Here is a 26,846-nt window from a genome sequence, read left to right on the forward strand (position 1 = left end):
CTAGGGAGATCCTAAAGCCCAACTGTGTACCCTCACACTTGAAAGACAGCGCCCCACTTTCATAGAGAAGCGTGGGTGTTCCCCAAAGGAAAGCCTGAGGCCACAGACAGAAAAAATCCACTAAAGCAGCCACAATCCACGCCTGCACAAAGCACCACCTTGCACATACCTTTGTGCACTTTACTTCTCCTATTTTTTTTCTCTGTCTGCCTCTCTCCAAAAGATGTAAATGCTCTTACACTACACTGCAGCAACTGCTTTTTAATTTGCTCTTCAGTGTTGCTGTTATGTAGCACACCATCAGCATCCTCCCACGCCAAGAAGCCTGAACTACTATGGGGTCCAAATACAGTTGTCAGGTGCAGTTAGATTACAAATCACAGCTTTACTTTGTTCTTGTCAGTCGTTCAGATAATGTTCAATAATGTACTGTTGCAAATACCATTTCATTTAATTATCTTTACAGTCAAAATGTTACACACCTAGTTTTATTGCATTCAGGGGTTTTATTGTTCTCAGGGGTTGGAGTGTGTTGGATGTGGCTCCAAGGGAGAGCCAGGGTTAGGCCCTGGGTTCGAAGCCAAGCACCAGAAAAGAGAAGAAAAGACAAGAGGAGGGGAGGGGAGAAAAAAGGATTTATTCTCAGAAGTGACAATAGTAAGTCAAAGGGAAACATTTTTAAGGCTATCTGCTTTTGTCAAATTGCTCATGAAAAGGTTTGAACAATGTCCTTTTTTTTTTTTTCTTCAAACTGTGTTTTTCCAAACCCACATGCCAAAGTCTGGTACCTTATTGCTTTAATTCACAATTCCTTGACTGCTAGAGAGCTTAAGCAGGCTTTCATTTGGCTTGTGGCCGCATTTCATCTTAATTCAGTTTGTTATACAATCTGTTTGTATATTAGTACAGTTTCTAATTCTATCCTTTGCCCATTTTTCTCTTGGACTATTTAATTTTATTTTGTTTTACTACTTCATAGTTTATTTTTAAATAACCATTTAAATTGCTTAGTAGTAGGAAAAATAAAATAAAATGAAAATATCAAACTACCCTCTCCCCCAAAAAACCTTAGTTTCAAAATGTTTGCAGAAGCATAAGATTTTTGAGCTCTTACTTGGGTTTCATTATATTCTATTTTGGTTACTTAAAACCCAATGAAGCAGGATAATCAGCACCCACTTTCACCGCCTTCTCTCCTCTTTCGGGCTGGCTTATGCTATATTAGAACCGAATACCCAGTGCATTGCTTCTGTTCAATTTTTCTTACTGATTTAAAATAAATACTTAAAGAGAAGAGATAAAAAAAAAGAATTTTACATCCTACAAATTTAGTATAAGGTGTTATAATTATATTGGGGATAATTTAAAATGTACATCTGTGCTTTCAGCCACCCAAGGTTTTAAAATTTTGAGAAAAACCACAGGATTTAAAGAAACTAAATTCCTTGACTCTTCACCACTGTTTTAAAAGAAAACTTTACAACTTTAAGTTTTAAAACAGCAATTACTTACTATAAATAAGAGAGCAAACATCATACCTAGAATTTAAGATAACCAAGTTCAATGGGTCACACACTTGCTCTAGGTCTTATGAGTTACTTTGTCATGAGGCTTCATTGCTTTTCCACCTAAACAACGTTTCCCCTAAACCAGGCACGGTGGTGTGCGCCCACAGTTCCAGCACTTGGGAGGCCGTGGCAGGCACATCATGGCAAGTTCAAGGCCAGCCTCTACTACATAGCGAGATCCCGAAGTCAAAAGAAAAAACGTATACTGCAAACATGTATTAATAAAAATATTTTTTTAAAAAATCTCTCCCCTGATTGCAAAATTGATTATGCCCAAAGCAGTCTGTACACAGTGCAGGCTGTAAAGAGTTAACGCCACAACAGGCTTGTTTATGGAAGTGAGTCTGACCACAGCCTACTTGCAGAGGTCAGAGTAACTCACACCCAAATTCTGTTCCCACAATTAAAATTTTCTTAACTAGAAGGACAATGTTCTAATTACAACTATATTTTGTGTATTCTGTTCCTATGTTGAGAATGCTTTGTCTTTTCCTTTTACATACTTTGCCTCCATTAGTTTCCATAGAAACCACATGATTGCACACCCTGGCACACAGTTCACCTTTACCCAAATTAATGACCAATAAAAATCAGTAGCTTGGATGGATCAGCACCCTTTGCCAAAGTAGCACTGGCCATCCTGGCTCCCTACTTTCTGTCTCTCTTAGTTCTGTTTCAGTTATTTTCCTCAGGCTTGCATTGTACACTGAGCAGGAGACTGGAGCCTACTGTAGAGGTTTCTGGTAATGTTTCAAGGTTTTACAGTTCTCCCCTAAAAATCTTGTCAGCTGAGTAAAAGGAAAAGGTTATTTCAAAATCAGTTTCAACATAAACCAAATAAAACACTCTTTGAGGGCTGGGGATGTAGCTCAATGATAGAGCACTTGTTGGCACAGTAAGGCCTTCATTTCAATCCCCAGCACTGCAGGAGACAAAATCACCTTTCTTGGGCCCCTCAATCTTGTACAGATTTCCCCTTTCTTACTCACCAGCAAATATCGTGGACACTTTCTGAGTGCCCACTACACAAGGGACAAATGAGAAACAGCAGAGACTAAGACGAGATCCCTAATCTTTTAGCTCTTTTAGTTCAGAAGAGACAGAAGATAAAGAAATAAGACAATTACCCTTAATCTGGTTTTTTTAATGCCCAGAACAATAGGACCAATGATACTATTTTCACGGATTTTATTTAGCTCATTTATTTCCTCTATAATATGCAAAGTATTTTATTTATTTGTTTACTATTTTTTTTAACCAGCATTTCTCATTAGCCGTTTACAAGGCAAAGAGCTGATCTTAAAAGCAGCAGCTTTCTCAAGCTTAACATCATACACGTAAGATACATCCCATTCACTAGTGGAATGCATGAATGAATGTGTCCACAGGCATCCTAAACAAAAACTATAACTAAGAGATTCATGTCATGCCCTGCTCTGGAGCCTTACACAATACAGAAAATGTCTGTTCCCCTCTCCCCTTTCTCTTCAGTCTCCACAGATGCAGGATAGCTCCACTGTACTGTGTGATGTTGCTTCATCTATATGTATTACTTGTCCAACTAATAAAAAGCGAAGACCTGCATCTCCTGTCCTCTGATAAGGGCGTCTGCTCAAGGGTTTATGGCCCATGGGTAGGAAAAGAAACGAAGCAACCTAGTGCCCACATTTCCTTAATGTATTTTCTCGAGACAGTTTCTCCAGTCTAAATTTTGAAAATGCGGACAGTGGTAGGTAAACAATACAAAGTATTGCTAACATATTCATTTCCTAGACCTACTGTGGTGGCTTAAAGCAACAGAAATTAATTTTATCAGAGTAGTAGAGACCAGAAGTCTAAGGCGAAGGAGTTGACAGTACTGGCTCCTTCCACAGGGAGGAGGGATGAGGGTTCCAGCCTTTCTCTTGGTTTCTGGTGGCTGCCAGTGATCCTGAACACTTCCTTAATACTTCCTGATGCTTCCTGACCTGCATCCGGGGTACTCAGCCTCCATCTGTTTTAGCAAGGCCTTCTCCTCACAGCTGTGTGATTCTCCTTCTCTTCTGAGGACCAATCATTGAGTTTGGGATGCTCTCATCATAAGGTCCTTCACCAAAGTTCCTCTGCAAAAACCTTTTCCCAGAATAAGGTCCTATGTACAAGTGCTGGGAATTATAGCCAGATATGTCACTTGTGGGGGTCACCATTTGGTGTCCTGCATTTGTGATCCCCTCCTGTGAATGAAAAGCATGCAGCTGGAGTGAACAGCCTGTTCCTGGGAGAGAGCTGCCACAGCGAAAAAGAACCATCCCACTTGAAGAGAAATAACGCATGTAAGTGTAAACACATTTATGTTAATGGAATTTTGGCTTTCAAATTAATCAACACAGAATGAAGTGACATTAAAATCTACATGTCTTATATGCTGGTTTGTAAACATAATATCAACATCTACTTGGCAAGATGAGAGAATAAATAGGAAAAGTGGTTTTGATATTTCCAGAACAAGCATGAGGGAACAAAATTAGTAGTGCTTACATTAGTATGTTGCTTTTTGTCATTTTCCTCTTTTAATTATGTCAGCTGACCCGAGTGAAGGAAGTTCTTACGGCTGGGAGAAGGAAGCCCACACCATCCGGCCAGCCAGGTCCCAGGTCGACCCCAGCTGCGAGCAGGGACGGAATTCACTATCACTGGGCCCCCAGTAAAGGCGGAACTACACTCTCGTTCACAGCACTTACACTTTCATCTGTGCTGTGCAGATGAACACAAATTCGTAAGCAACGCGAGGATGAAGACGACAAAGGACAGCTGGAAGCAGGTGAAAATCTGCACCTGCCCTGTCTATGCAGCTGTTATTTAGTCTCTACAGCAGTTGTCTAAGGGGGTGGTGGCCCATGCCTGTGATTCCAGCTCTCAGGAGGCTGACCCAGATGGATCGTCATGAGTTCCAGACTAGCATGGTTGCATAATGATCAAGGCCAGTCCGAACTACAAAGTGAGACCCTGTCTTAAAAACAAAGTAACAGTCTGAGTACTATTTTCTATATGGATACTGAAGAATAAGAAAAAGATGAGCTTCAAGAGATTTATATGAGGCCAAATGTGGTGCATACCTGCAAACCCTGTGCTCTAGGAGGCTGAGCTAGGAGGATCACAGATTCGAGTCCAGCCTAGAAACTAAGCAACTAAGCGAAACCCTGTCTCAAAATAAAAAACAAGAAGGTGGGGATGTAGCTTAGTGAAAGGCCCTGGGTTCAAATTCCAATACCCCCCAAAAGAACAAAAGACAGTTACATATACTTTACATGCTCCTATATGATACTCTGGGTCTTATGATGTTGCTATTGCCATACCTAAAATGAGTTGTTCACTTTTTTTCTCTAATACTACTACTTACCCATTCAAAAAAAGAATAAGAAGGAAAACAAGAACAGTTCTTATTAAACTTGATAATTTACACAAAAAAACACAACTAATGCTAGTGTCAAACAGAATGAAACCCATGGAGAAGACATGAGTGCATCTAATGAACAAGCATGACGGTGACCTCAGTCATCCCAAAACCGTGCTGAGGCTGTGTCCTGACGTGACAAAGCAGAGAGGGCAGGACACAGGGTCACGTGTCCTCTGGACAGGTCAGGATGACCCCAGAGTAGAAAGGGTGTTTCTGGACTCCAGACACCTTGCAGGTCATAACAAGTGTTCAGCTGCAGAGCCTCTCAGACGTGGGGTTCAGGGGAATCACTGGGAGGGCCTTAGCGAAATGCAGGTACCTGGAACCTCCTCGTCAGAAGCCTGCGTGTCACCAAGAACGTGCGTTTCCTACCAGCTCCTGGGGTGCCGTGCCGCGGTGTGGGACCACACTGCCATAACACTGGTCCTGTACTGGGTAACTCTGAAACGACTGGGCTACATCTGTCCTGAGGTCCCATGTCGACGATCAATGACGTTCACTCGACAGACTGTTCTTGGAGAAGACTTCCCTCTCAGCGGACGCACACTGTACGTGGGAAACTCGGGTGCTAGCTGCCAGACACCTGCTTGCTCTCATGCCTGGAGTCCACCCTGAAACACTCCTTCCCCTGGATAAAGGCACTGCTGTCCCCTGACACTAAAACAGAAATGCGCTGCAGGTGTTAAGAAATGCCCCATGGAGATGCACACACTTGTGCCGAGCCTTGGCCAGCGCAAGGTCTTTGCCCACCTAATCCTTGGGACCGCAAAGTACGGCCACAATCAGCATCTGCCAAGAAAGGCTGCTGAGAGAGGACTCAGACTTCTGGCCTGCGGTTGGAATCTGGGTCTGTTTGATGCCAAAGGCTACACTTTAACCAGTCTATATTTATCTTGCAAATTAGACAATAAAGCATCACCAGACACTGGGTTCACAGCACATGCTTCACTGACAACGAGCTTTTGCAGAAGCCCTGAGGAGCTGAAGTTCAGTGGGGCAGGGAGAGTGTGTATTCTGGACCAGTGCAAACCCCTTGACCAAGAATAGCAGGGTTGGGTGCCCCAGTGGAGAAGGCAAACAGGAAAACATCTCCATACCCTGCAAGCAGAGGGAGAGGAAGCCGAAGAGTCAGCCCTTCTAAGAAAGCATGAGTGTCGGTGGCGGTGGCAGAGGATGAGAAACTCCAGTGTCACCCAGGGTGCAGGCGCAAGCAGCCCTCCCACATGTTGCTGGTGAGCCCCGTTCTGCACAGATATCAGGAGATTTGATTCTGCTTTCATTGTCACGAGAGGTACGAGGCTGTAGCTTTTCATTATTGTTTTTCATCTTTTGCATACACTCAGTCAGTGGTCTGTTAACAGGCTTTTAAATTCACACTTCTGAAAACAGTTTTCTTCAAACTGATCATGTGTGTAAGTGGGGTGCTGGAGCGCTGACAAAGGAAATGCTAATTCCTTCACTTTAATTAGGCTTCATGTGCCTAAGTTATAACTACTCCTTTTAATTATTTTTGCATATATTGTTGGAGATTAAAAGCAGTGGGATAATTAATATGAAAACTGCCTCTCCTCTGAGAAGTGTGGGTTCTTCTGGACTGGTGAAATGACAAGGCTGGAACGCTCGGGGTGGCTGTGGGCACCACCGCCAGCTCAGTGTGCCCAGTGTGATACTGTTTCCCAAGGCCGGGCGTGGTCTGTCTATCCGGGGTCGCAACACTGCAAGTCCATCTGCAAGGTGGCACAGGAAGAAAGGACATGGGCACTGGAAACACAGGCTGAATGCTGCTTTCTGTTCTCTTCTCAACAAGCCTGGTGACTGTCAATCAGTTCCTTAACCAAGCTCTCTCGACTCGTATTTCTTCATCCACATAAGAGACAGAGTCTAAGGCAGGAAAGCACTGTGTCCATAGTTGGTGATGGGACCAACCCCGGTCCTCAGACACTATTGCTCCTGTCTGCAAGCCAAAAGTATCAGCTACAGTGTAAGGGACCACCAGAGGGTCATACTAGGACAGTCACTTGGCTAGAAACAGGGAAACAAAACCTCATCTGAGTTGTGAATTCTTTTATCTGTTTTTCAAAATTGAAGCAGCAACTTTTAAAAACCTCGCTAACTCCTAAGAACTCATTAATGAGCTCCTTGCATTCTTTATAATGCTTTTCCCAAGTCCGAGGTCACCCTTGCTGATCCTGAGCAGACTGACACTTTGCGGGTTTTGAGAGGCCTTCTACAATTTCTACCGTTTGTTCCTGGCCCATGAACAAATAATAACAGCCACTCATTTCTGCAAGTCAAGTGTGTGCGAGGCCCTGCACTAAACACACTCTCCACTAACACTGCCAAAGCCAGCCCCACTCCTGGGCAGGAAACAGGAGACAGGTCCTGGGCCTTCATCCACGACAGTCACGGACAGTGACTCGTCTGTTTCTCTTGCTATCACTGAATTCCACACTGATGAGTTATGAAGAACAGATTGTTCTACTCATGGTCCTGGAGCCTTGGAAGTCTAAGGGCACAGCATTGGCCAGGAGGCCTAAGGGCACCAGTGGCCAGCTCGGAGAAAGTTCCTCTTCTTGTGGTCACTGGTGCCATCATTGGCACCCCAGCCCCACGACCCCATCCAGCCCCAACTACCTCCTAAAGACCCCTCCTAATACTGTCCGCACACAAATTTGGGGATTCGGTCTTCAACGTGTGAACTTTGGGGGACACACTCAAACTAGCAGTAGATAAGAGGTCACACTGGGACTGGAACCTACGAAGTTCTGTCTCCACGCAAAGCCAGAGCCTTTTGACTTCTGTGACATACAGTCTCTCAGATGAGTGCCTTTTTGAATATAATCCAGAACAACGATGTTGAAATTGTGCTACATAGTATGTGACCATTACAGTGACTCTTTACTATATTTAGAGCTGTGACAATTGACAATTACTTGCACTCTGTGGCTTAGTACAATCCCCTCAGAGATATCATTTAAGATGACAATTCTCTTGGGACTTCCTCTTTAGGCTGACCTAATGTTTTATGTTGGCTTTACATTCTTGTTTCCAGAAAAGGAATTTCATAGGTCAGTGTTGAAGGAAGTAAATTGTAAGGACCATACATTTAGAGTAAGAAGAATATTTTCCTCTGTGGCTCACTACACTACATATGTGCTGGCATTTTAAAGACAGCATTTGATCTCCTCTTTTAAAAAATGCTGTCCTAACCCACAAACTTAATTCCAAGCTGGCAACAGGTCATTCCCTGTGTGCAGGCACAACTGTGCATGTGTGTGGGCCATACATGTACCGTGTCTGAAGACCTGGAACTCAGTCAGCTTGGATGGGCTTAAGACTAAACTCTTCTCAGTCATGGTTAGCAAAGGAGGTTAACTGTTCTGTCTCTGGTCCACTGAGTTAATTTGTGAATTTAGAAAAGTATCTGGGATTTTCCAACGGTTTCCTGAACAATGAAGACACAGACATTGCTTTGGTAATAATTTATACTTCCACTGCACAGGAACTACTCACAGAATTTCATGTTTCCATTCTTCATCATGATGCTCAGGACACTAACACCCTAGGGCAGTGGTGGTTTGTATCACTGAAAGCTCTGAAAGGTTTAGAGGTGACGACAGAAGTTATAGGCACACAGCACTGATAGCTGCTTCCTCCAATGGTCCAGTCGTTAGTGTGTGCCCCCCAACAATGGCTCCTTCTAGCCTAGAATTCCCTAACCTTCTCCCATGCAGGCTGGTATTTTCAGAAACATTGCCACTTGGTTAAGCCAATGGTAACTTACTAAGAAAAATGGATGTCATTTCCTCAAATCATAGTAAGAACCCCAAGAATTACTGCTCTGTAAGATATTTCACGATCTTTGTCACAAACTCAATCAACCATATAACAACCTTCAGTGCCAGAAATAATTTTCAAACATATAAGGCTGCATTATAGTTGCAGACTGAGTAGATTCAAATAACAGAAATGACTTCTTGGTTGCTGGTGGTGCTATATACACACATGAAAAGGACTGTCCACCTTCCCAGGGATTACCTTCCATGAAATGCAGCCGCAGGCCCAGTTCCACCAGGGGCTCAAGGCACCTCAGGATTAACCTCCACCTCCACATCCCAAGTAGCCCCAGTTGCTGGATCACAGGTACCAGCCCAGGGAGCATCCATGGGAAGAAAAATCTGCTCCCCATGGCAGCGGAGGGCCGGGGACCCGAATGACTATTCTAATTGTTTATATGAATGATTTTTGCATTAACTGCTATGTAAGTGACGCAGGCTGCCATTGCTATTTGCTTGTACTCATTTTCTATCATTTATAACATTACTTGAGGATCTCAGTATTATTTTCAAAGCCAAAGTTCTATTACTTTCAATATATGTCCTTGAGAAGACGAATTTGCCCTTCAGGGAGGGGAGCTGCTGCTGCCGCCCCAGCTTACCTTGGTAGTGCTGACCATGGCACCTGGGGACAGATGTGAAAGTTACCTGAACCAGCAACCGTGGTGGAAAAGCTGCAAAGTACCAGTGAGCTGGCGCCCATCCCTGAGCACAGCACTGCCATGGGTCTACCCCACAGGAGGCTGAACACAGGGAGACTTACCTCTTAAGCCCGCAATTATTTCAATCATCATTTTTTCAAAAGTGGAAACACTACTGGTGGCCCCACATTCCTGGAGTGGGTTCAAAGACTTTTCTTTAGATTATCTTTACCTTATTTTGGCTTCTACAACCTCAAAGAAGTTAATTTATCTTTGGAAAAACTTATCTTGGGAAGGCCTAGGTTTTGTAAACAAAGACAAGAAACTAAGTTTGCTTCATGTTGCAGCTGGGAAGACCACAAGGATAGAAATTCATTTCTACTGAAAGATACAGACGGAAAAGTCTCTGTATGGCAGGATGGTGGCTAGCTCTGGTTGTATTCAGGAAATACATGAATCTCATTAAACGATTGCATCTCCAGATATTTTTGGTCATTATTAAACCAACACGATAGTTTAAACATTGGAAGCTATCAAAGTACTTGAGGTTTCATGAAATGCCTCTCTACGAGAAGAAAAATAATTAGGTCTCAAGCAAAAATATGAAATCAAATAGAAATAGACAATACATGATGAAAGCCTGGTGCTACATCTGCAGATACAGAAAAGTTTCCCATCGGTTAGGGGAACGAAAACTCAGAGCCCAGTAAATGTCAAAGAAAAAAAAAAATGACACAAGACAGGAAATATGGCATTTTACAGCAAAAAAATGATGGTTCTTCGAGGTGGTTTTAGCCATCTGAGTGTATGTCAAATCTCACCATCTGAACCAGAATCTCTTCATGGGGAAGTTCTGTGCTCTCATTAAGAACGTCCAAAGGGGTCGTCAGGCATTTGTGCAGGATTCAATCCTCTCTCGGCCACACTCTGGGCTAGAAAATCACCAAGAGGACAGAAAGACAGAGACTCCCCCAGAAAAGGCTGATAACAATAAATGTCTGGGAACCAAACACACAGGACTTCCTAGGACCAGTGAAGAAAAATGATAAAGGTTTACATTAGTTGTAATTTTTAATTTCTAACTCTAGCTCTTTTTTTAAGTTTGCTTTTCAGTAATTTTCCATTTGTTTGCTTCAAGCAAACATTAATAAATTTCTAGGCAAGTCTGAAAGGAGAAACATCCCCTGGTTAATTAGTATATGTATTATGTTTCTATGCTGGTGATCAGATCTGAGAGTTGCCTGTTTTATCAAAACCTCCATTATGTGATAAAGCAATATTGGAGCATGAGAAATTAAAGTACCAAAAGCCCATTTATCCCCCAAACATCCAGGAAAATACTACCAAAAACGAGGGTTTCCACGTGAAGGAGACAGTCCTAGCCCAGGCTGATGTCTGGGGGCACCAGGCCCACACCTGCTCACCCCACCTGTCTCCGAGACACAGACCTGCCCGAAGCGGCTGCTCACCAACTAGCTACACTGTGCCGGGCTCGCTACCAGGCGTTGAGTATACAAAGACTACAAAGAAGCTCTCCATCCATTCCCAGCAGCCCGGCATCCAGCGGAAGCAGAGGAGGACACTGGTGAACACTGAACATGGCCATGTGCTACCTCCCAGCTATAAACCCAAGCCCTGGAGAAGCAGCTGGCTCCACCTGGGAAGAGGGGATGGAGCAGCAAGCTCTCAGGTGGAAGACAGCTTCCGAGGGAAGGGGAAGTGGGGAGAGGCCAGTCTAGACCAGGAGAGACCAAAGGCGAGGTCAGGAGCAGCCGGGCAAAGCAGGGAAGGGTAAAAACAACCCTACAGACACGGCACTAAGGCATCCGACACAGGACACATGAGTGGTAGGTCAGGACAGGGCAGGCGTGCAGGCGCGAGACAGGCCCAGCAGCGGCGTGAGAAGAGCCTGCAGACTCCAGGCCACAGGAACTTGGCAAACTCTGGCCCTGATCTTGACCCTTCCCTGGAGGAAAGCGGGAACCCTAGGCCGTCCTAGCCACTCCCACCGAGGAGAAACAGGTCTCCCCACAGGCAGCCCAACAGAGTGTGCTTCTGGGATTCACACCAAGACGGATGCAATAAACAACCTGCAATGGCTCTGTGACTGAAAACTTGTTTTCTGCCTGAGCAAGTATTAAACTTAAAAGAGCACCCGATCTGACAATTTTAAAACACTGAGCTCGCAGTCTTACCACAGTCTCCTAACTGAAGCTGAAGACGCAAAGGACTTTTCAGTGTCTCTCCACAGACAGAGCGCGTCTTACATGGCAGGCAACTGTGACCACAGGCAGAACAGGCATCAGGCACCTGGGGCGCCACACCCAGCCCTGGGGGGTTCAGGGGCACAGCTCACCCCTTGCTGGGCTCCGATTCCCAGGTCCGCTCCCACCAGCTCTCGGGGTTATTTTGAAAGGTCAGGGTTCTCTTTGATCCAATCTGCTTTTCCTGTCTCTTTAGAAATATGGAAACAGCCTGGTTCCATTTACTTGAGTTATCTAAAGCTATTTTCCAGGGGTGGGGGTTGTAACTCTGGGCCTGGGGTGGCATCTGCAGAACTAAGCTAAAAGGGAGGAAGCGAGGGTAGAGAGCACGGTGGTCCTTGGGTGCTCATAATGCCTGCCTAGGCCTGTGTGGATTTGAACTCTCCACCCTCTGACTAACCACGTTCCGGAAGGGCAGAGCTGCCTCTTCCTACTGCTTGTCCAGGTTCCTCACTCCAGGCTCCCACCTTGCTCTCAGGGGCAGACCAGCCCAGGACTGGCTATCACAGCTGCAAGAAGGCCCCGTCCCACGGCCAGTTCTGTCCAGGACACAGAGAGAAGGCATCGCCGAACTGAATCACAATCCCTAGCTGGAAGGGGAGCAGGACTGCAGACCGGAAGGACCTCCAGGTCCACACGAGAGCCAAGCAGACTCAGTCAGAGGCACACTGAGCTCTGTGGTTGAGAGTCCTCCAGAAGACTTCCTGCAACCTTCAAAGAGAACCCTGCAGAAATGTTTTGATGTTGCTGGAATTTGTTATTATGGAAAGCACTGCCTTAATTCAAAACTACTATCGACAGAGCACAAATTGAAAATGACTCTTAAGAAATTAAATTTGTATTAGAGCGCAGACACAATCCTTTAATGGCATGCTAATAACTGAAAATGCAGTATAATTGTCAGCTAAATACCACAGAAAATTATAGGATTAATATTAACAATACAACTAATATATCCTGTTACAGAAAAGATTACTGTGAACCAAATTAAAGCTAGAGATTGAATAAAGGGCCTGTGGTGGGTTTCACAATTAACTACGGAATTTTATCAGTGATGGTTACTTTGACTCTGACAGGAGAGCATGGGGCTTGCTTGTCAGGCCGCAGAATCCGTTTCATTCCATCCCAACCCATATTGCCTGTCCCGAAAAGGCCCAACTGTGACTCACGTTACCCTGGCACATCTGCTCCTTGGCAGGGAGGAAAACCTTCAATGTGTCCAGAGAGGTACGTGTGTATGAAGATGTGACAAGCCACCTGTGGCCGTTTCGGCTTCCATCCTAGGAATTTCACCTTAGCTGTGGAACAGCTCCTAACTTGTCTTCCTGTTGGAAAGGCACCAAACAGCCAGGTATGCCTTCCCAAGAGAAGGGGCTGAACTGTTCACTGATGACTAGATCTGACATTTACTCAAGTTCATTGTGTGACCTCTGATTCATCCGAAGTATTTTCCACCTGCTTACTGGGGAAATGCCAGTGTGGTCAATGCCCTAAACCAATATGTGCCAGCCAAACCCAGCACTGGCCCAGCTCCACAACCGACCCCTGGCTGCCCTGCTCCTCCTGTCCCCTCCTGCCCAGCCAGCAAAGTCACATTTCCCTCTCGGGACCTTTTTCTTCTCCCCGCCCCCACACCTGATCAAGCACTGGCCACAGTCGGTCTGGTCTGTGGTTTGTTCCCTCACAGTTCCAGCCTCTTCACCCAGCAGTCACTGGTGTCCCCGCTGCCAGTCCACCCCTTCTGCATCCCTCTCTAAAGACAGCTCTCAGCTCATCACGTGTCTGCAGAGTTTATCCAAAGCCTCCAAAATCAAGGGCTGCAACTCACTAAAGAGAACCCTCGCTTCACCACTGCACTGACTTGCCTATGACTCCTCTCCTTCTCCATCTGTCCTCACAGGAGTGGGAGAGCCCTGGTGTGCCAGCGTCACCCGGCCACCAGGGTGAGCGGCATTCTACTATTTCTCTTATGGGTCCCTGAATCTCTAGTCCATTGTGTTCAGGGGATTTGCTGAAAACAAAGGACGCATGTTAAACGTCAGAATGGAGGCCCAAACATGGACGATCCCCCCCAGCAAACCCCCAAATAAGGCATGGTAGAGCCGAGACAGCGTCAGAGCGGCAGACAGTGCCAGACACTGAGCCCAGGGACCGCAGTGATGTCCTTCAAAAAAGCGTGGCCGTAGCTGTCTGCAGAGGGACAGCTCTGAGGCTTGTCATCATGACTCACCTGGCAAGAGTTCACAGGCCTCTAGTGTCAGGGTCCATGGGTGTGAGGGCCGCTGACGCCCTGCCGGGCCCAGTCAGCCTCCTCGGGCCTGAGGGCTTCGGGTTGTGCCACACAGAGACAGGCACAGGAATCCCTCAGAGCCCACCAGCAGTACAACTGGTCCGGGGCTCACAGCCCTGCACTCTGCGAGCTCCAAGATCCTCCTTAAGAAGCAAGGCTTCCCGGCCTCTTACTCGGGACTTCCCTCCCTGCATGCTGCCCATGCACCAGCAGGCACAGATATCCGCACCCTTCCACTTTTGCTAATGGTTTTATTAGGCTTCAAAGATAGTTTTCCAATCTCATTTTGTTTTTTCTTGGTCTTGATCACTTTACCGAGCATGTGGAACTAACTCCCTTGGCTTATAGCACCCTTCTCCATCTGTCTGACCTCGGGTGCCCTTGCTGTCCTCCCAGAAACTGCTTCTCTGGGAAGCACTCTTGTACTGTCGCCTGTCACCTGACACAGTTGCTGTCCATCTTCCTGCATCCAGACTCCAGCCTTGTCTCAGTCACATTTTAAACACCAGTGCCGTACAACAGGTGTGGCACACAGAAGGTGCTCGATAAATGTTTGCAGAATGAATTGTGCACTTTTTCAACCAGCGTTAACAAATATGGGATCACTGCTAACTCCACATCTCGATATAATGGGGCTTTTATGCTCAGAGACAATCAAACTACAAATATACCTGGAGTGGCTTTTCCACACAGGGGCATAACTGACACAGGAATGCTCCTTGGGCTATAGAATGTGAACTTATTTATGACCTTCAGTAATTGCTATGATTCAAGGAGCTTACAAGAAATAACTTGTGAGACGTGGAGAACTTTTCTTGTATATTTTGAAAAGCAGCAGAACCCTTTTGGACCTGGCCCTGTTTGTTTTGCTTATACCAAGGCAGAGCTAACTGCTAAGGTTCCCTCCCCCAGCCCAAATACTCGATGACCTAACGCCCAAGGGCCACACATCTAAACCTGCACCCACTCCCAGGCAACAGTCCACTGCCCAGACTGCAGGGAAACAAAGGCACAAGGGCGTCCACACAAGGTCGACTGCCGAACATCCTCAGCCCTGTGCATGTCACTAGGGCTGTCCAGGGGCTGTGACACCAAGGTGATGCACAGCAGAGAGGGGAGCAGACTCTGGAATTCGAGGATTTGTGTCCCCCCACACCACCTAGTGAGTGCAGGGCCCTGGGGAGAATTCCCACCCACACCTCAGTGACATTCTGAGGATGGCAGTGGACCAATGTGTGACGCGGAGAGAACCTGGAACACAGGAGGCCACCACCACACAGAAGCTTCGATGAAGAAACAGCTCATTCCCTCAAGACTACCTCTGCCAGGACACTGAGTTTTGGGGTACAGGGAAGGTCTCTTGCAGGGATGGTGTCCTAGGCAGAGGCAGCCTCCTGGGCAACTGCGCTCACGCCAGGCACCTGAAGAGCTGGGCTCCCACTGCCCCAGGCTTCATAGCCTCTCTTTCCTCCAATGGACCTGCAGCCAGGCACTAACAGCCAGTCCCTGGCCAGCACGTGGAGGTGAGGACAGCTGGGCGCCTGGGCAAGAGTCCACACTCACAAAACCGGGTCATGCCATGATCTCAGGATAGAAGTAAATGGCCCAGGGCGGGGGATTTCGCTCAGTGGTTCTGCTGCCTGCCTCGTAAGCACAAGGTCCTGAGTTTGAACCCCAGTACCAAAAAAAATTTTTTTAATTAAAATTTTTTTAAAAAAAGAAATAAACGGCTCAGCTTCCCATGAAGCTGCTTATGCTCGAAGTCACAGATCTCCAAAGCAAGGCATGTGGGTGCTCACACACGTGTGTGTGTACATTTCACAAGGGAGAAAACTCTGAAGGCAGACAGTAGATGAGAAAGAAGAGTAAAATCCAAAAGGTTACAAGAGCTGAGAAGTGATCCTGGTCCCAGAGAACTAAAGCCTGTAACAATATCAAAGTTGAATCAACAAGTATGCCATTAAAATGCTTTTATTATTTGCCTTACTTGAACCTCACCCATGTTTCTATTTAATTGCTCTTCTCATTTTCCTGGGTAATAATTATAAGGCTAACTTTTCAAATAAAATAAAATTATTCCTCTGCTCCATGAAGACTGGCTACAGGGCAGGTTGAGGCTCATCCCCCAAGCCCCTGGCCTCAGTCTGGAGTATATTGTCTCGAGCTGAGTTGGGAAGATGGCTCCTATCCTAGGACTTGGACTCATGGCTAAGGACAAGTCACTTGAGACAGCAGGTCGGCGCACCTTCCTCAGCCTCTGCTCCCTTGTTTATGAGATTAATATGCTGGACTAGTTAATAGGTGTGTGTGTGTGTGTGTGTGTGTGTGCGTGTGCGCACGTGTGTGATAAGGACCGGAAGGGAGTAAACCATGTTGTAAGACAAACCAATAATTCGTTCAGTAGGCTCCACGGTGAGACCCTAACCTTCACCTGGTCACTAACCAGTCTATACCATGGGTTAAGGGGTCTTAGCCAGGGTGAGATGGAAGGTCTGGAAAGTTCCTCATAGTGTGCGTGTGCACGTGTGTGATAAGGACCGGAAGGGAGTAAACCATGTTGTAAGACAAACCAATAATTCGTTCAGTAGGCTCCACGGTGAGACCCTAACCTTCACCTGGTCACTAACCAGTCTATACCATGGGTTAAGGGGTCTTAGCCAGGGTGAGATGGAAGGTCTGGAAAGTTCCTCATTGCATTATGTAAGAAATAAAGCAAACATCCCTTTCACAGCTCAGTAATACCTGACACCCAACATGCCGGAAACCTTCCTTCTGCCTACACTCCCTAGGACCACAGCCTCTTGTTCTGCAGAATGGAATAATAAAAACTGTAAATATGATTAGAGACTTCTCATGCAAGCAGTGTGTAGCTAAAATGTTAAAGATTACTTAAAGCTAGAAGCTTTACTATTTGTGTTTTAAAGTACTGTTCGGAAACCTTGAGATCCATTTTCTGCCGTCCTCTACTTCACTCTATCTCAGAAAGAGACTTACAAATTACATTTTTCCAAAGTCATGTACCCTCTGGCTTTGGGTTAAATTTGAGCAGCACTGGCAGGGGCATTTCCCCTCCTCCTTGGCACTGAGTGTCTGTCTGGCAGCCATGCCACTGTGACCCTGCCTCCCAACGGGACACTGCTCCCTCTGTGGTCCCAGCTCCTGCTGGGTGGCTCCTGACACTCACCGCCTTTTACCTTTGGTTCTCCAGCCCTACGGGTAATAGTGGCATTGCTTCACTGTGCCTCCAGCCTTTCCAACTTGGCCTGTGGACACCTGCACTGAACTACGTGGCATACCTCTGCCTTCCTGTCGGGACCCTGGGCAATGGCACTGTCCAAGGGACTGCAGGCTCCCCGAGAGCAGACAATGTATTTGGGAGCACACAGGCTCCTTTACTGCTTACTCATCCTCCTCTACTGGCCAGGAAGGACTCTCAAATGGTCATCTGTTTGACCACCTAGTAGTGCTTATACTAGTTGTGTGTGGGAGTGGAAGGACCACTGGATGGGGAGAAGCAGACTCGCTCTCCCTTGTAGTAATGTGACCTTTGCCAAGTACCTTGAGCCACATGAGCTTGACTTTGTTCATGTCAAGGGGGACAAGAGTTCATCTGACCTGTTGACTACTTATTTGGCTCCAACAGGGAAGGCATGGAATCACATTTTAGAAACCTAAAGCATGCAGCACACCTAACATGTCACTATTATCATATGAGACACAGTTGATGGACGAGAAAACACTTTGTTCTCAGCTGAGCTCTGCCTTGATTTCTCAGGCTGATCTGTGATAAATGTTGACATCGAAAAATGTGCGTAGACTGGTCTGTGCTGTGTGGATCCTCACTGTGGTCATGGTAGGGACTCCCCTTGGCACCACATTTCAGTGGGAGGCCCCCACTGTGACTGCAATGGATATGCTCCACTGATCACTTGACTGGTGTGGGAGCTGCCGAGGGGCTTAGGAAAGCACACCTGGGTGGGCCCCGGGCCATGACCTTGGGGTTCATCTGGTCCCTGGCCCTTCCCTCTCTGGAAGTGTTTCCCTCTCTGCTTCCCAGTCACCATGAATTGAGCATCTTTATTCCTCAATAGCCACCTGCCACGATGTTCCTTCCTTGGCCTCAGCTTACCATGGACTGAGTCTCCTGAACCATGAGCCCAATTAAAAGTCTAGTCTTTTAAACTGTAGTGTTGGGTATTTTGTCCAGCAATGGGAAAGCCAGTACAATGATTAACTCACCAATGTCAAGGACCCTCTGCTTGGCTGTATGCTGCCGGGAGTGCCAATACTTCCAGTATTTCAGCTGCTCATCTCGGTTTTTGTCCTCACTGAAGACCACCATCACCACGCTCTGCAGAGGGGAGAACAGGTACACTTATTCTCTGCTTAGGGCCTCTGAGGTCTCACATAGACAGTTCTGGAAGTTCTTCTGTAGATAAGTTTCTCTAATGTGGCTTTTCTTGCTTAAAGAAAGCCCAGACAAGCTCAGCTATATGGTTGGTTTTGTTTTAAAACAATGGAGATACTATTGGGAATGGATTGGAGATAATATGGAAATGAAAACAGAACAGAGAAAAATGAGTCCTATATCAAATTTACAAGGAGATAAACAATCAGATGAACCAATAGCCCCCAAATTAGTTATTTTGTAAAGTTAGCCAAAACATCAAAAAAAATTTTTTGTGTGTTGAAAATAACATGCTTTTGAAATTTTATGTCCTTAAAGAATTTAGTACCATTTGTGAAAAAAAACAAACCTCTACTGCTGGCCTAATGAAGAGCCTCAAGCTAGAATAGAAGAGGTAGTACAAGTAATGCTAAGGAAATGAAAGAAATGGTAAAAAATGAATTCATATTGATAAACAAAGATTTAACCTACGGATTTTCCACAACCAAAAAAGTATGAGGGGAACTACATTATCTATTTAAATAAAATGTGGATATAAAAATGCGCTTGAAAAACTAATTCTGTTTTGGAAAATAAGAATCCACAAGCTCTTTGGTTCTAAATTGCCAACAGCATCATTAAACTAAATACACATAAATTTACTGTCATTAACAAAAGAGAGGCAGTGCCATATGCAAGCAAAGAAGCCAACAGTCACAGTACCAGGAATATGCCTCCTCGCATTCCAACACATTCTGACCATCCCAAAGATATCATCCACTATCCTTCCTGAAGACCTATCCCTCTCTGGCAATTTCACATGTGTGGTTATTTGCTTCTTTAGCTACACAGCCAGTGGTAACATCTTCCCATTGACTCTGAGCTCAACAAGGGACAAGGTCCACTGCTAAGCACGGTGGGCCCGGAGAGTAAGGAGTAACAGCAACTTCATGCTGGTGGCTGGCTATTGACTCAAAAACTGGCCCCTCCCTAATCGACACGTGCACACTTTTTATACAAGAAAGCAGATGCTAGTTAGAATACTGACAGTAGCAAAGTGTGTTCATGTTACCGGAATGTGGGGCAGCAGGTCTCCAAAGACAAGGGTTGGCAGCAAAGAAGGGAGCCATCTTCTGCTGCTGGGACTTCTGGCTCAGCCATTCTTCCCTCTTCCCTCACCCACTGCCTCAAACCTTCTACTCATATGTGGTTTGTGTTCATTTCCGCTCCAAATAAAAATAACACCTTTGTTTTTAATTTAAGCGAGTTGGGTTCAGGAGTCCCATGGCCCATGATACATCCCAGATTCCTGTAACCTTGGCCACTTGCTAGCTTTTCTTATCAGTAACATCAGCAGTGCCTTTTACATGGGGCTGTTGTTTGCTGCGGTTCATTGTGAGATAGGCAGAGTCTGACATAGTGCCTAGCACACTGTAGGACTCAACAGACATGGGTTGCTATGTTGTAAGCCCTCATGGCGTCACGGCACACCCTCTGCTGTGGGTTCAACCATGGGCTTGGCACTAATTCTGAGTCACAGCCGACTGGGCCCCTTGAAAGCCCATTACCTCAGCTCCCCTGTGGAGTAAGCTTGAGCAGTGCTGTGCACCACACATTCCACAGGGCTCAGTGGGAAGGAGCCACGGAGAAAGTTAAGGTGGGCTGGGCGCCGTGGTTACAGCGGCAGGAAGCATTTCGTAACAGGCCAGGAAAGGCCGTTTTGCAATGGACCAGGAAAATCCTTCAAGCTCTTCTCAGAGCTCTGCTAGGATTTTCCTTCTCAGTGGAGGGATTATGAGTCCCACCCTCCTTGGCAGCAGCAAGCAGGTCAAAAACTGGCAGGCTTCCAGACTGTGAGCTCCGCTCTAGTTTCATTTCCCACTGACAGGAATGATCCCTGCAAGGAACTCCGGGTGGGGATCACACCTCATACCCTGAGCCCTGAGTGTGTCCTGGGCTGCAGAAAACTTCTAAACAAAGCTGCGAAAGGACCGGCTCAGAACGGATGGCTTTCTCATTTACACAGAGCAACAGCTCCCACTTGCCTATAACTCGCCCCAATGTCCAGCTGTTTATGTGAGAAATTAAGATCGGTTGAAATCAACAACTGTACAGCAGGTGGGCAGTGAATGGAGCAAGGAAAATTCCTTGGGTCCAGTCAGAAGGCATGCTCAGCCACGCTGCTGCCCTGGGGTTTATTGGTTACCCATTAAAGCGATAAACTATAAGCAAATACATCGTCTTGCTCCAACTCTCTGACATTTGTTCTACAGTTATTTATTTTGGAATTTTCTCCCATTCCACAAGGCTGTGAGGTAGCGATCCCATGCATCCGATCCTGGGTTACCCTATTCTGTGAACGCAGCCGTACCCTGACTTTGCTGATGGGGTGTCGGAAGCATTTGTTGTCCCCGGTCTCGCTGAGTGTGATGGCGTAGAACTGTCCTTTGTTGAGGTAGGTCATGGGGCCCTCCCCCTGCTTCTGGCGGAGGGATTTGGTGGCTTCCAGGGTGTACTGAAATGTGCCACTGTGAACAGAAAACAAATGGTGCTCAGAGTCACTAACATGGCCATCTCTGCCCGCCTGACCTGTCACATCAAAAGTGTTTTGTATGAATATTAACCAATGTTTATTATATTTTAGAGACACAACACAGCATATGGCAGAAGAGATGAGACCAGATCAAAGGTCATCACCAGTACAATGTATACAGCGCTTCTAATAGTGGCCCATAAACCAGATGGTTCGGAAGGGGAGAAAGTCCATGATGTGAGTGGCCAGTTGTGTGGTCTGTGCAGAGCACACTGGTGGATCAGAGCAGCCTAAAGCTTACACTGCTAAACTCTGCCAGATGTGAGTGCTTCTGTGCAGCTCGGGATACCTAACTTTTTTTCTTCTCTAATGTTATTCATGACAGCTAACTATCTGTTTATTAAGATGTTGCAGATAGCCCTATCTCAATTAAAAGTATTTCAAAATGTGAAAATCCAGAACTACATTCACTACTGAGAATCTAGTTTCCTAATGGGGAGGGCTATCTTTGTTTGTCCATTTAGTTTATCTTTTGTGACTGGTTTTTACACCTGTAGAAGAACTCAGGACAGAGCTGCTATAAAACAGGGGGACTGCAAATGATGGGTGGGGATTCAAAGCCAGCTCACTGCTTGTTTTTGTAAATAAAGTTTTATTGGCACACAGCTTCAGTCCTTTGTGTATATATTGGATGCGACTGCTTCTGTGCTGTAACAGCTGGGTTTGGTGGTTGTCATAGAGACCGCAGGCTGCTAAATCTAAAATGCTCACTCTGTAGCTCATTACAGGAAAAGTTTATAGTCTTGCTCAAAATAGTTTCCCTAGTATTTTAAAAATATGACATGATTCACGAAACAGAAACACTGAATATTCCCAACCTTGAATATTAACTGTTCAAAATGAACACAACAGGCAAGAGCCAATCTTTTTTGCTTAACATGTTTGTTCAAAGAAACTTATTTCTATGGATATGGTCAAAACATTATGCACACTGAAGCCAAAAACAAGAAAAAGAAAAGGTGAAGATGGGGGAGGGTGGGCCAAGGGGGTGAGGAGGGATGGGAAGGGTCTAGGCTCGTTACGTAAGCCCACAAAATCAGCTAGCGTGAAACCCAGTAGACTGTAAAGCCAATATGCACTTGCAAAAATGTTAAAGAAAAAAAAGGAAAGGAAGATCTCATTTCTGCCCCAGTGCAGGCTGGCCGTGGGAGAACCAGTAAGGAGCACCGTACTTTCTGAAGTCACACCTGCCACCTTTCAGCTCTTCATTCTGTTGCCATCGGGAAGCTGGGAGCAAAGATTATCCGATGCTTTGTCTCTTAAAACAGCCTATTCACAGGATGTGGGGCTCCACTTTCCCAGTCAGACTCTTCTGTAAGGTTTTACCTATATTTTAATTTTTATAAGAGGCAATCATTTCTAGGGACAAACTATATAAAAATCTGAGGTGTAAGCTGATAAACTAAGCAAATTCCATAAATAATATCTTAGAAGATGGGAAATAATTCACAACAGGACAAATTCTGTTGTCATTTTGCCCACCCCCCAAAAAAGCAGTTTTGATATAGTCCTGCTAAATGATGACATTTTACATCAGGGCAAAATATTAAGAATCACCTAGACCAGCAGCTTGTACTTCATCTATACCAAGGACTAAATATGAAGAAAGCTAGGAACGCTTTTCTCAGGAACAGGCACATGGAGCTTAAAGGATGCTCTCGTGGGACTGCTGTGTCCCCTAAGCCTGGCACAGGGGTTTGCGAGGCCAAGGTTCTCTCTGCCCGCATGTGGCCTCAGGACATATTGCTCTCGCGTTATGCCCTGGAAATGTAACACCGAGCTCTCTGTGCATCCCCACATTTTATTTTATCCTATTTTTGTAGTAGAAATTTCTTTTTTTCATCTTTTAAATATATCAGTCCATGCTTGCAGTCATAATGTTCACATTCCTTGTGGGACTTGGTACCTGTGCATAATGCATCTCAATTCCCTTTATACCCCCTTCCCCTCCCCTCTGTTGTCCCTCCCTCCATCTCTTGAACCTCTGCCATTGAGAAAGATTGATCTCCCTACTTTCTGTATTTTATTTTGCTCTTTATTTATACTTTGGGTTTCTCATGTAGGAGAAACCATGTGATACCCAAGCTCATGTGTCTGATTTACTCTGTTTAACATAATGGCCTCGAGGTGCATCCATTTTACTATAAATGACTCAAGTTTGTCCTTCTTTATGGCAGAGCAGTACTCCACTGTGTATAAATATCACATATCTTTTTATTCCCACATTTCAGAAGGCACAGAAGTTCAATTGCACAGAGAGAAGAAATGAAGGCAAAGGAAATCAGATTTCCCTAATGAAAGTACACAAAGAACAAGGGAATTTTAAAAGTTTAAAGGTCTAACCTGAGGGCACAAGGAATCAATGATGAATCTCAAAACCCACCTTGAGGTCTGGTCATACATGTACTCCTCAGCCCCAACTGAAGTACTCCGAAATTTCTGCAAGATTTAAGGCATCGAATTAAAACAAATACCACCCCCATAATCATTATCCCCCCATAAATATCTCGGTTCACCCTCAATTTTCTTGGGCGAAGTACTTCAGACCCACTTACATAACCAACTGGCAACAACATACCTAAAGATCATTGCAGATCATTCAGTTTAATTTCCATCAGGCTGAAATAAAATCTGAAATGTAAATAATGGTTTCCAAAACTTAAAAAACAGCTCAACTGAAATCAGTGAGAGTACCCTTGACACTTTATGGTAATTTTCTTTCTCAAAGATGCCAAAATAAAGCCAAAAACAACAACTTCTTTTCACAAACTTCTTTATCTACAACACTGGTGTAACTGATAATGCCCTCCCAAGCAGTATGATGGTTCCACTGACAATGGACTCTTCTGTGACTCCCCAACTAACTCTACAATATGTGAGCAAACACATCAGCAGCGAGACTTTGGTGAAAAAGCATTTTGCTCATGGGATCACCTGCTTTTCCTACAAAAGCATCACTCACTTCTTGGGTAGGAATCAAATATTCAACAATACCAAACTCTACAAGATCCCTTGCCTTTGTTTTTAAAGTTTCTCATTTTAAGCAAGATAACATAGATAGCTAATTATGAGGCTTTTTATCTTTCACCATGAGGACATTACAAATTCAGTTGCCAAGCCACCAAACCCTAAGAAATGTGACAGCCTCCTAGGGCCGGAGATTTCTCTTGTCTAGCTTAGGTCACTCCCCGAAGTCAGGGGACACCGCTGGTGCGGTGGTGACAGGGCTGCTACTGCCCCATGGAGATACCAGCTCCCACCAGTGCTGCCTAGAGCTAGCAGGGCTACTGCCAACCTGTTGAACCTCTTCTCCCCAGCTGAAAGAGCTATCTATTGAGATAGGTAAAGGGCACTCAGATTGTACATAAACATTCAGATGAGTCACTGTCATAGCGATGGGGCCACTGAGAATCAGAAAGTCCTGCAGTCTGCCCTGAGTGTAGAGGGGATTGGTTACGGATCTGGGGTTTGCAGCACCTGGCATGGGTCAGCTTCACTCTCTCTCATTTGCTGATAAATGACTGTATCTGTTCTCTGCCATAGTTTCCTTATTAAGAAAGCAGGAATGACAAGAACAGCACCAGCTACACAGGGTTACTTCTATATAGGACTTAGATCCATGCTGCTGTGATCTGCACATGCTATTCAATGTTCCTGTGTTGGAAACTCAATCCCTAGTGCCACAGCATTGAGAGGTGGGACACGGGAGAGGAGATCAGGGCATGAGAGCTGCCCTCACGGATGGACTGCCACCATCATGAGTGTGAGTTCTTACTAAGGGAGTGGGTTCTTCATTGGAAGAGAGGGTCTGCTAAAAATATAAACTCAGCACTCTGTCGCACATGTGTACTACTAGCCCTTTCACCTTTCTTCCTTGGACGCCGCAGCAAGAGGACCTCAGCAGATGTGGCTCCTTGAACCTGAGCTTCTGAGTCCGAAAACTGAGTTGAAAACATTTCTGTTCAGTAGAAATGACCCAGTCTCAGCCATTCTGTTACTATGGCACAGATGCCAAGCACACAGCAAGTACTCATTGAATATGGGTTATTTTTCAATGTTACTGTTTAGGAATGGAATCTCAACCTCACGTAGCTGTATTCTGCCCCAGTGACGACTAAACAGGCAGCTGGCTGAAGGTATCTGGCACACTGCCATCCCACTTACTCCTCTGCCATTGCCTTTTATTGGTCCAACTGGAAAGCCAATGATTCTGAAATAGAGTTGTTCTTTGAAATACAATTAAAAAACACACCTATAATTCCAACACTCTGGAAAGCTGAGGCAGGAGGGTACCAAGTTATAGCCCAGCCTAGGTAATTCAGAGACAATCACTTAAAATTTTAAGATTTTTTAAAAGGGCTAGGGAAATTGCTCAGGGAGAATGAGACAGGAAGGTAAGGCATGGCTACAACTGGCCGGGAAAGGAGACATGACAACATCCCAACACATGCGTAGAACAGTTCTCAAAGCCTTGCACATCAACTTGTTGCAAGAACTCCAGCATGTTTTCAATAATGTGGCTCAGGCCTAATGTCAGCTTGAGGAGTGGATGATAACACACTGTGGACAGGCCACACTGAGTTTTGCTGTTATGTTCTCTCTCGCACAGTGGCCCACCTTCATGCTGTAGAGTGTACTTCTTTTCCTACTTTTACTTGGTCTAAACTCACTGTGCATAGCCTATTTCTGTTCCTATCTCTAATAAAACTTTGCTGCCATTTGTGCTTGTCTTGACCAATTCTTGGCTCAGGACGGAGAGAGCCTAGAATCACCTCTAAGCAGAAATACCAGCAACCCAGCACCCAGTAACAGGAAGGCCCTAGGTTCGATCTCCAGTACCACAGTACAAAATAAGTAACAAGAAACCAAAAACACTATACAAGATGCAAAACATATAAGTAATAGAGGGCTTATATTTTATCACTAAAAGAGCACTTAGGATTTAATAAAGGAAACGTAAATAACCCAACTTAAAGATTGGGCCAAAGATTTGAACACTTCACAAAAGAAAGTGATAGGAAGGGCAAAGGAATATGAAATTTTGCTCAATATTAGTAGACATCAGCAAAATGCAAATTCAGACTGACAATACCAAGTTGTGGCAAGGGACTAAATATCTTCTATCTATATGAAAGTATAGAAAAGGCAACAACCCTGTGACAGAAGACAAATGCATACCAAGAATTAGGGAGGAGGGAGAGATCTGCCTACAAGTTCAAAGGAACTTTCAGGGTGAATGGACTTCCTACGGGACGCTTCTAATGTTAGCTACACAGCTACACACAAATCCAAATTGATAGAACTTAGGAGGCAGGCAAAATGTTTCTGTAAGTTCTATGGGCACCTTAGAAGAAATTATGTAGTCCTTAATTGTAAAGTAAAAAGTGCACAGGCTAGATTATTGATAAATACAATTTCACTTTCTTAAATACTCAGTACAACAAGGTTTTAAAGAGCTATACTGTTTATCAAAGAATAAACAGGCAACATTCCAAGCTACCTACCATGTGGAAGGCTGTAAGCTAGCGAGCATGAAAATCTGACACAGCAAGAAGTTTCCACACCAACATTTCTTAATTCCTTGCAAATATTTAAGGCTAAAACTAAAATAAGTGAAGCAATCAACCAAGAAATGAAAGAAGGAAGCGGGGGGGAGAAAGGCAAGAAAAAGGAAAGAAAAGAGAGAAGGAAAGGAAATAAAAGGTAGAGGAAAGGAGAAAAAAAAGACAAGCCATATTTTTCCACACACATCGCCACACCTTAACACCAGACCAAAGCACTTTTATTCATTCAGTCCACGGAGAGCGGAAACAGGAAACGGCTCGGCCGGG

The 26,846-nt window shown here is 45.1% G+C and overlaps 1 protein-coding gene across 1 annotated transcript in view; it reads right to left on the reverse strand.

Moving 5' to 3' along the window:
• Grhl2 (grainyhead like transcription factor 2) overlaps positions 1–26,846 on the reverse strand; it is a 121,688-nt gene that overhangs the window by 49,371 nt on the left and 45,471 nt on the right. Inside the window, exons 5-8 of the mRNA XM_033759727.1 lie at positions 26,520–26,537; positions 23,399–23,454; positions 20,794–20,950; positions 18,275–18,386 (exon numbers count right to left, since the gene is read on the reverse strand). Of these exons, the coding sequence (XP_033615618.1) occupies positions 18,275–18,386; positions 20,794–20,950; positions 23,399–23,454; positions 26,520–26,537 (343 nt within the window). The remainder of the gene's footprint in view (positions 1–18,274; positions 18,387–20,793; positions 20,951–23,398; positions 23,455–26,519; positions 26,538–26,846) is intronic.

The sequence above is a fragment of the Fukomys damarensis genome, unplaced genomic scaffold (assembly GCF_012274545.1).
Source record: "Fukomys damarensis isolate Sample0158 unplaced genomic scaffold, DMR_v1.0_HiC HiC_scaffold_5, whole genome shotgun sequence".
Classification (NCBI taxonomy): domain Eukaryota; kingdom Metazoa; phylum Chordata; class Mammalia; order Rodentia; family Bathyergidae; genus Fukomys; species Fukomys damarensis.